General features: G+C 46.0%; 1 protein-coding gene across 1 annotated transcript in view; it reads left to right on the top strand.

The window, feature by feature from the left end:
- The first annotated feature begins 185 nt into the window (after positions 1 to 185).
- Positions 186 to 10,439, top strand: part of LOC121287159 (homer protein homolog 3-like) — a 46,225-nt gene continuing 35,971 nt past the window's right edge. Inside the window, exon 1 of the mRNA XM_041204758.1 lies at positions 186 to 376. Within this exon, the coding sequence (XP_041060692.1) occupies positions 192 to 376 (185 nt within the window). The 5' untranslated portion in view covers positions 186 to 191. The remainder of the gene's footprint in view (positions 377 to 10,439) is intronic.

The following is a 10,439-nucleotide window of genomic DNA, read 5'->3' as shown; positions in this document are numbered from 1 at the left end:
CCCCGCCATCTCTCTCTCACTCTCTCCCTCCTCCCTCTCTCTCCCCCCCCCCCCCCCCTCCTCTCCCCCCCCCCTCCCCCCCCCTCCCCCGCCATCTCTCTCTCACTCTCTCCCTCCTCCCTCTCTCCCGGGCCGGCTCCTGCAGACGGCAGCACTGAGTTGTTCTCTGTTCCGTTCCTGACTTTGTTCTGATGCAGGGAGCGAGCGGAGCCGCGGCTCGGAGCCCGGGGACAGGCAGCGGGCAGCCGTCGGCAGAGGCGGACAGAGCAGCCCTGGAGGAGGTGACCCCGGCCCTGGGCAACAGGCGGAGGGATTCGGACAGGCGGGACTCCCGGAAAAGGAGAGAAAGGAAACGGCTCCTGGAGCTGAATATGGGGTAAGTGCGGAGAAAGTGAGAGAGAAAGTCCGGGGGCGGGGGGCGGGGGGAGGGAGGGATAAATAGAGAGGGGAAGGGAGACACTCAGGGAGGGGGAGAAATAAAGAGTGAGAAAGGAGTGGAGGGGGAAAGTTAGAGAAGGAGCAAAAAGATGGAAAATAAAATGGTGAGATTGGTATAACGGAAAACTGACCCAGAACACGCGAGGCAGAGAGAGAGGGAAATAGAGGGACTGAAGTAGAGAGAGAGGGAGAGAGAGAGGGAGAGAGAGACAGAAATAGAGAAATACTGAGGGAGACAAACAGTAAGAGAGAGAGAATGAAAGACAGAGCAATAGCGAGTCAGCGAGAGAGATGGTAAAATGAATGAGGGACAGTGAGAGAGAGAGAGAGAGAGAGAGAGCCAGATGAGTGATAAAAAAATACACTATGATTTTTAGTGAGGATGAGCAGATTATGAGACAAGTTTCTTTTCAGGCTTCTCCCCGGAATAGATTGATGAGGATTTGAACAGGGGCATCACTCGGGCTGTGATGTCCGATGGGTAAAGTTTGCCCAGTCGTTCTGAGGGGCACCGACATTGAAACACAAGCTGCGAGTCTTAGAAGGAATTTCCCTTCTCGCCCTCATTTAAAATTGGCTCCAGTTGCACGGCCCTGTGTATACCGCAGGTTTGAGGAATTTTGGACAGATAAATCCATTATAGACGAAGACAGTGAATTTTTCACTGAAACACTTTCCCAGCCTGATTGTGAATTCAACCAATTCTGTTAATCTCCTGTAGGAAACTTATGTAGATTCCTGTTCTAACTCTCTCCCCACCCCCCCCCCCCCCCGCAAACTCTTCTGTGAAATATTTCAAAAAGAAAGATTTGTATTTTCTGTTCTGCCTTCTGTGGTCAAAAGACATCTCAAACTGGTTTCCAGCCAATGTAGTACTTTTTTGAAGTGTAATTACTGTTGTTATACAGGGAATGTCAATCAAAGACAGCCCAATGATCATGACCATTTTATCTGCTTTTAGTGATGTTAATTGATGAATAAATATTTGCCAGGACACCAAGTAGAACTCTCCTGTTCTTCTCCAAAATAGTGCCATGGGGTCTTGTCCATCCACCCGAGAGCAAATGGGGCCGTGGTTTAATGTCTCATCTGAAAAGCAGCACCTCTGACTGCACAGCACTCCCTCAGTATTGCATTGGGAATGTCAGCCTTGATTTTTGTGCTCTATATTTTAATTTTATCCCTGATAACCTTGAGCAGCCAAAACTAGAACACCTCACTGACGGTTTGTTCTCCAAATGATCCAACCCTATCCAAAGCAGCTCAGTGCTGTTAATTGCTTTGGCTGGGACTGTTCTCACTATGCACCCCTCCCTTCCCCCTAATCTCACAAGATTTGTTAATTATATTCTTGTCCAAACGAATTAACATGCTTTTATTTTGATCATCCATTTGTGGATCTGACTTTATTAACATCCTGGAACGATTGAGTCTTTCTATCGAGTTTCTGGTTACTCAGACCTTGCTCCTTGTACGTTCTCGCACACCAATGTCCCATTGAGGGTCTGAGGCACAAAGCTTTGCATATGATGCCGAACTGATTATTAATGCTTAAAATATAGATATATTGTTTTTAATATATATTACAATAATAGTAATAAAATAGTAATTAAACACTGAAACTTGCAGGAACTCTAGGATGTTTGTTTCCCCACATATGTCTCCATGTTGGCATTCGCTTACATCAGATACCGCTCCAGTGATTGGCCCTCCCCAACACATTACACATTCTCTTGTGAAGATAACAGTGGAATTGACAGCTGTTGGACAGCTACAGCACGGGATTAGATACAGAGTAAAGCTCCCTCTACACTGTCTCCATCAAACACTCCCAGGACAGATACAACATGGGGTTAGATACAGAGTAAAGCTCCCTCTACACTGTCCCCATCAAACATTCCCAGGACAGATACAGTATGGGGTTAGATACAGAGTAAAGCTCCCTCTACACTGTCCCCATTAAACATTCCCAGGACAGATACAGCATGGGGTTAGATACAGAGAAAAGCACCCTCTACACTGTCCCCATCAAACACTCCCAGGACAGGTACAGCACAGGGTTAGATACAGAGTAAAGCTCCCTCTACACTGTCCCCATCAAACACTCCCAGGGCAGGTACAGCACAGGGTTAGATTCAGAGTAAAGCACCCTCTACACTGTCCCCATCAAGCATTCCCAGGGCAGGTACAGCACAGGGTTAGATACAGAGTAAAGCTCCCTCTACACTGTCCCCATCAAACACTCCCAGGACAGGTACAGCACGGGGTTAGATACAGGGTAAAGCTCCCTCTACATTGTCCCCATCAAACACTCCCAGGACAGGTACAGCATGTGGTTAGATACAGAGTAAAGCTCCCTCTACACTGTCTCCATCAAACACTCCCAGGACCGATACAGCACAGGGTTAGATACCGAGTACTGTGCACAATCTGATTTCTGTATTATTGGATTCTAACACCTAAAATGGGTTCAGACATTTATATCTATAGGCTCTGTAGACTATCTATAGACTATCCTATTTGCACCAAGTGCTGCTCATCCACCACCCTTGTGCTCACTGACAATTCTTCGACTCCCAATCTGTTATGTCCTCCAATTTAAAATTCTCATCCTTGTGTTTAAATTCCTTCATTACCTCACCCCTCTCTAATTCTGCAGCCAAGATCTCTGCACTCTCTGTTTCTGGTGGTCTTAGCACCACTCTCAATTTTAATCTCTCCACCATTGGCGTCCATGTCTGGGCTGTAAGCTCTGGAATTTCCTCTCTTAGCCTCTCCGGCTCTCGATCTTCTCTCCTCCTTCAGGTTCCTCATTAAAAGCCACTTCAATAAAGTTATTAGTCAGCCCTCCTCATAATTCTTTCTGTGACTTGGTATCCATTTTTGTCTGATTACAAAGTAGCTTGGGCTGTAATTTTAACATAATGATGCTATATAACTACAGTGGCTGTTTTATATTTAATGTGAGAATTACCAAAGAATTGGTCTTAATTTTAATAATGCACCATTTTATGTGGAATGCAGCGTATATCATTCCGCTGGCAGAGTCTAATTGTGAAATAGATAATAACCTCTGGTCAATCAGAGTTGAATTGTTGTTTAGTCAGAATGTAGAAATTAGAAAATATGTTTCAGTTAAGGTTCCAATAGTGAATGAGTGGTCTGCTTTTTTAAAAAAAATACTTTTCGTGCATAACAAAGTGAGAAATTTGAAGTGAATTCACATAAGCTGGAGATGGGTCAGGAAACAGTGACTCATGATAAATGATCATTTCTCATACTGGAGGATAGCAGTCAGTGGTGTTCCTTAAAATGTGTAAATTTGTTGAAGATACCAAACTTGGAGGAGTGGCAATCAGTGAGGACGGTACAAATTGACTGTAACAGGACACAGGTAGGCAAGTGGCAGATGGAATGAGAAGTGTGAGGTGATGCATTTTGGCAGAAGGGACAGGGAGAGGCAACATAGACTTAATGGCACAGTTCTAAATCGTGTGCAGGGACAGAGGGGTCTGGGGGTTCATGTGCAATGATCTTTGGAGGCAAAGCACACAGAGAGCAATCTGCAAAGAATATAGGATCTTGGGCTTCATAAATAGGGGTATTGAGTAGTAAAACAGGGAAGTTATGCTGGACTTTATAAGGGTCTGGTTAGGCAACAACTGGAGTATTATGTCCAGTTCTGGTCACCACGTTTTAGGAAGGATGTGAGGGTCCTTCAGAGGATGCGGAGAAGATTTACCAGAATGGTTCCAGGGGATGGGGAATTTTAGTTACATTGTTGGGTTGGGGAAGCTGGGATTGTTCCCCTTGGATCAAAGGAGGTTGAAGGGAGATTTGATAGAGGTGCACAAGATTATGACAGGTTTGGATAAGGTAGACAAAGAAAAACTGTTCCCATTAACTAATGATGCAAAGATTAGGGGGACACAGATTTAAGGTTTTGGGCAAGAGATACAATGAAGAGTGCAGGAGGGCATGCCAGGAGCAGCACCAGACATACCTAAAAATGAGGTGTCAACCTGGTGAAGCAATAACACAGGAGTACTTGTGTACCAAACAGCATGAGCAGCAAGTGATAGACAGAGCTAAGCGATCCCACAACCAACGGATCAGATCCAAGCTCTGTAGTCCTGTCACATCCAGTCATAATTGGTGGTGGACAATTAAATAACTCACTGGAGGAGGAGGAGGTGGCTCCACAAATATCCCCATCCTCAATGATGGGGGAGCCAACATAGCAGTGCAAAAGATAAGGCTGAATCACTTTCTAAAATCTTCAGCCAGAAGTGCTGAGGGGATGATCCATCTCAGCCTCCTCCAGAGGTCCCCAGCATCACAGATGCCAGTCTTCAGCAAATTCAATTCACTCCATACGATATTCAGAAATGGCTGAAAGAACTGGATACTGTAAAGGCTATGGGCCCTGACAGTATTCCAGCAATAGTACTAAAGACTTGTGCTCCAGAACTTGCCGTGCCCCTAGCCAAGCTGTTCCAGTACAGCTACAGCAGTGGCATCTACCCGGCAATGTGGAAAATTACCCAGATATGTCCTGTGTACAAAAAGCAGGACAAATCCAACCTGGCCAATTACCGCCCCATCAGTCTACAGAAGACCGTTTTTACACAGCAAGTGGTAATGACCTGCAACCCGCTGCCCATGAGAATGGTGGAAGTGGAAACAATGAATGATTTCAAAGGAAATTGGAGGGGCACGTGAGGGAAATTAACTTGGAGGACTACAGGGTTAGAGTGGGGGAATGTGACTGACTGGATTGCTGTACAGATAGCTGGCATGAACTTGATGGGCCAAATGGCCTCCATCTGAGTGGTAAATGACACTTTTGGCTCTGGATCTGTCGGTACAGGAAGAGGGATTGACAGTGGCTATGACTGAGGTTGGGTTAATTTGCTCACAGTGAGACAGGTGTAATAGTTTAGGGCTCTTTGGGAGAGTAGATGGAAGAAAGGATAGTGCATCAGGAGCTCCTGAGAGAAGCAACAATTTGGCAAATATGAGGAATTGTTAATAGAGTAACTGGGCTATAAATAGCAAATATGATTGGATGGTGAAGGGTTCATTGTGTTCAAAGTGGAGCAAAAGAAGAGATTCTGTGGCACAAAATAAACACGATGTGTTAGACTGCTAGGCAGAAATGGCCGATAAATCATTTAGGATTTGTATAATCCATGGATCATAATTCCATGTCACATGCCCTCTCCTGGAGAACATTGGAGTTTGGCATAAAGCAATGTCTGGGAGAAAGGACCACAGGCCAATCAAAAGATTGGTATGAGGAAGTTTTCGCTATTTAAGACTTTCAGTTATGAAAAGAAAATGAATTTGTGAATCTCAGACAGGACAGTAATAAAATCACTCCTGGATTAGAGAAAACAAATGTAGCCACGGTTCCTGCTTCTGATCACTGCCCAATGAACCCTGGGTTCAAGATAGAGGGGAAATCAGCTAGGGTTCCTGCTCCTGGTCACTGTCCAGTGATCCCTGGGTTCAAGAAAGAGGGGAAATCAGCTAGGGTTCCTGCTCCTGGTCACTGTCCAGTAATCCCTGGGTTAGAGAGAGAGAGAGAGGAAATCAGCCAGGGTTCCTGCTCCTGGTCACTGTCCAGTGATCCCCGGGTTAGAGAGAGAAGAAATCAGCCAGGATTCCTGCTCCTGGTCACTGTCCAGTGATCCTGGGTTAGAGAGAGAGAGAGAAGAAATCAGCCAGGGTTCCTGCTCCTGGTCACTGTCCATTGATCCCTGGATCCCTGGGTTAGAGAGAGAGAGAGAGAGCAAATCAACCAGGGTTCCTGCTCCTGATCACATTGGCCTAGAGTCTCCAGGAATTGAATATCAGTCTCCAGGACACTGCTGTGTGCAACCCTGGAGAAAAATCATTGGGATATTAAAAAATATAGTTTTTTTTGTCATTTTCTTCGAACATTTGTTTTTAATAGACATACAAATACTGTCAAGCATCATCCAACTGGATTATAGTTTATAGAGTTTATAGAACCCTGGTCCACTCCTCCATCACCCCCTCCAACTCAACCCCCTCCCACGGCACCTTCCCATGCAACGGCAGAAGGTGCAACACCTGCCCCTTTACTTCCCCTCTCCACACCGTCCAAGGGCCCAAACACTCCTTTCACTTGCACTTCCCTCAATTTAGTCTATTGCATTCACTGCTCCCAGTGTGGTTTCCTCTACATTGGAGAGATCAAACAGACTGGATGACCGCTTTGCGGAACACCTTCGGTCTGTCCACAAGCATGACCCAGACTTTCCTGTCGGTTGCCATTTCAACACACCACCCTGCTCTCATGCCCACATGTCCGTCCTTGGCCTGCTGCAATGTTCCAGTGAAGCTCAACGCAAACCGGAGGAACAGCACCTCATCTTCCGACTAGGCACTTTACAGCCTTCCGGACTGAATATTGAGTTCAACAATTTTAGATCATGAACTCTCTCCTCCATCCCCATCCCCTTTCAGATCCCCCTTTTTTCCAATAATTTATATAGATTTTTCTTTTCCCATCTATTTCCATTATTTTTAAATGTATTTCCATCCATTGTTTTATCTCTACCTTTTAGCCTATTTCGATCCCTTCCCCCCACCCCACCCCCACTAGGGCTATCTGTACCTTGCTTGTCCTGCTTTTTACCCTTAATGTCACCTTTTAGCACATTCCTTAGATAATATCACCACCTTCAACACCTCTTTGTCCTTTTGTCTATGACATCTTTTGGTTATCTCCACCTATCACTGGCCCTCTATCCAGCTCTACTTGTCCCACCCCCCCTTAAACAACTTATAGTTCACCTCTTTTCTATTTTTCCTTAGTTCTGTTGAAGAGTCATACGGACTCGAAACGTTAACTGTGTTCCTCTCCGCAGATGCTGCCAGACCTGCTGAGTTTTTCCAGGTATTTTTATTTTTGTTTTGGAGAATGAGTCTTTCTGCTTTCCAACTGGTGTAGGAAGACAGTACAGGGATGGATGTGTGAGCGGACTAACGGCAGGAGCCTGGGGGCAAGTCATGTGATAAAACCTCCAGGAATATATTTAATCACAGTGTGCAATCCTAATCAGGAGCAGGAACCCTGGCTGATTTCCTCTCTCTCTTTAACCCAGGGGCCACTGTACAGTGATCAGGAGCAGGAACGGTGGCTGATTTCCCCTCTCTGTAACCCGTTGATGCAAAAAGGTTTTCTGCCTGTCCTTTAGCCTATTTCAGTTACAATTGTAATTCACCTCTAATCTCAGTCGGTCATTAGCTTTGTAGGGAGCAAGTAATGAATGAGAGGCTGTGAAATGCACAAACCTCATAGGTGTGAACAGACTAGAGGGGAGTGTCTTTGTGAATCTAACATTCTTTCCTCTTTTGTCTGTGACATCTTTTGATGATCTGCTTCTACCACTGCTTGCTTGTCCCTACAACCACACCACCACTCTCCACTTCTCTCCCCCGCCCCCCCCACCCCACACCTTAAACCACCTTATATTTCACCCCTTCCTTGGATTCACCTAGTTCTGATGAAGGGTCATGAGGACTCGAAATGTCAACTCTTTTCTTCTCCGCCGATGCTGCCAGACCTGCTGAGTTTTTCCAGGTAATTCTGTTTTTGTTTTGAATTTCCAGCATCCGCAGTTTTTTGTTTTTATTCTTTCTAAGTGGCTGGTGTTGGAGAATGTGAGCAGTTTGTACAGTAATTCAGTCCAGGGACTGCAAACAACGACCACAATACCCACTGAATCTCAGGAACAGAGATACAATTTTAATCTCTTTTGTAAGATTAGCTGTACACAATGAGCATAACACAAAATATACACTCAACCCTCCCTCTGTCAGGAACAGCAGACTTGCTGAGCAAAGCTCTCTGTGGCTCCCATTGTCTCACTCTGTTTCTGACTTTTGTCTCTCAGACTTTCTGAAACCATTTGTCTCTCTCTCTATCTTTCTGTGTCTTCTCTATCTTTCTGTCTCTCTCTCTCTCTCTCTCTCTTTCTTCCTCTGTGGGCCTGGCTCTTTGTGACTGTCTTTCTCTGTGTCTCACTTTTTCTGCGTGTATCTCTCTTTTCTCTCCCTATCTCTGCCTCTTCTTGTCCCTCTCTCACCCACTTGTTCATTCTCACTTTCTATTTTCCTCACTCCTGCAGCCCCTCAGACCTGTATGCCCTGTAATGATTGTACTCTTCCCTTATCACTGAAATGAATAATATTTCTGTTTAACACAGATTTTTACACACGTGACTTTTGAATGTCACAAGACACTCAGCCTATTTGGGGATTAGAAACCAGGACAACAGCTCCTCAATTCTGCTTTATAATTGTGGCTTTGAGAAATCTCAGAGACATGGACATCGTTGGGAGGTGTGTGGGGCGGGGGTGGGGGGAGGGAACAGGGCCATTGTGGGAGGGGGAGTGAGAGGGCATTGTGGGAGAGGGAGAGAGGGGTTCATTGTGGGAGGGAGAGAGGAACCATTGAGGGGGAGTGAGGGGCTCAATGTGGCAGGGGGAGTGAGAGGGGCCATTGTGGGAGGGGGAGTGAGGGCTCACTGTGGGAGGGGGAGTGAAAAGGCCATTGTGGGAGGGGGAGTGAGAGGGGCAATTGTGGGACAGGGAGTGAGGGAGCCATTGTGAGAGGGAGAGAGAGAGGGGAACTCTCTGCTCTTGTTAGCTAACCAATCCATTATCCATGCTAATATATTACCCAATACACCATGTCCTCTTATCTTGTGAAGTAACCTTTGATTTGGCAACCTGTCAAATGCCTTCTGCAAATCCAAGTACACCACATCTACCGATTCCCCTTTATCCACCTTGCATGTGAGCATGTGCGTAAGGAGCTATGCAATAATGATGTCACACAGAAGAGAATGAGATTCTGAGCAGTGGCTCTATCCTGGTGTTCTGTAATCCTGCACATGGTTGAGAATGTAACTAAAGGTTATTTTGAAAAAAGATCTTTGCCTCCAGACAGATCTCTTGCTAAGAGTAAGACACTGAACATCTTCCAAGATGTCCCAATGACAACAATAAGTTCTGAGCAGTGGTGGCTGCAACAACATCAGAGATGGGATGCTGATCAAGTGGGGCGGCTTTGTCTTGGATGGTGTTAAACTTCTTGAGTGCTGTGGGAACTGCACTCATCCAGGCAAGTGGGGAGTATTCCATCACACTCCTGACTTGTGCCTTGTAGATGGTGGACAGGCTTTGGGAAATCAGGGGCTGAATTAATCACTGCAGAATTCCCAGCCCCTGACCTGCTCTTGTAGCCACAGTATTTATTTGACTGGCCCAGTTAAGTTTCTGATCAATGGTGACACCAACAATGTGAATGTCAAAGGATGATGGTTGGATTCTCTTTTTTTGGAGATGGTCATTGCCTGGCTCTTGTGTGGCACGAATGTTACTTGTCATTTGTCAACCCAAGTCTGAATATTGTCCAAGTCTTGCTGCATTTGGTCATGGGCTGCTTCAGTATCTGAGGAGTCATGAATGGTGCTGTACATTGTGTAATCATCTGCGAACATCCCCACTTCTGACCTTATGATGGAAGGAAGGTCATTGATGGAGCAGCTGAAGATGGTTGGGCCGAGGACACTACCCTGAGGAACTCCTGCAGTGATGTCCTGGAGCTGAGATGATTGACCTCCAACAACCACAGCCATCATCCTTTGTGCTAGGTATGACTACAACCAGTGGAGAGTTTCCCCCTCGTTCCCATTGACTCCAGTTTTGCTCGGGCTCCTTGATGCCACACTCGGTCAAATGCTGCCTTGATGTCAAAGGCAGTCACTCTCACCGCACCTCGGGAGTTCGGCTCCTTTGTCCATGCTTCGGCCAAGGCTATCATGAGGTCAGGAACTGAGTGACCCTGGCAGAACCCAAACTGAACATCAGTGAACAGGTTTTTGCTAAACGAGTGCCGCTTGATAGCACTGTTGATGATCCCTTCCATCACTTTACTGATGATTGAGAGTGGACTGAGGGGC

The sequence above is a fragment of the Carcharodon carcharias genome, chromosome 14 (genome assembly GCF_017639515.1).
Source record: "Carcharodon carcharias isolate sCarCar2 chromosome 14, sCarCar2.pri, whole genome shotgun sequence".
Taxonomy (NCBI): Eukaryota; Metazoa; Chordata; class Chondrichthyes; order Lamniformes; family Lamnidae; genus Carcharodon; species Carcharodon carcharias.
This window is presented reverse-complemented; position numbering and strand designations above follow the sequence as displayed.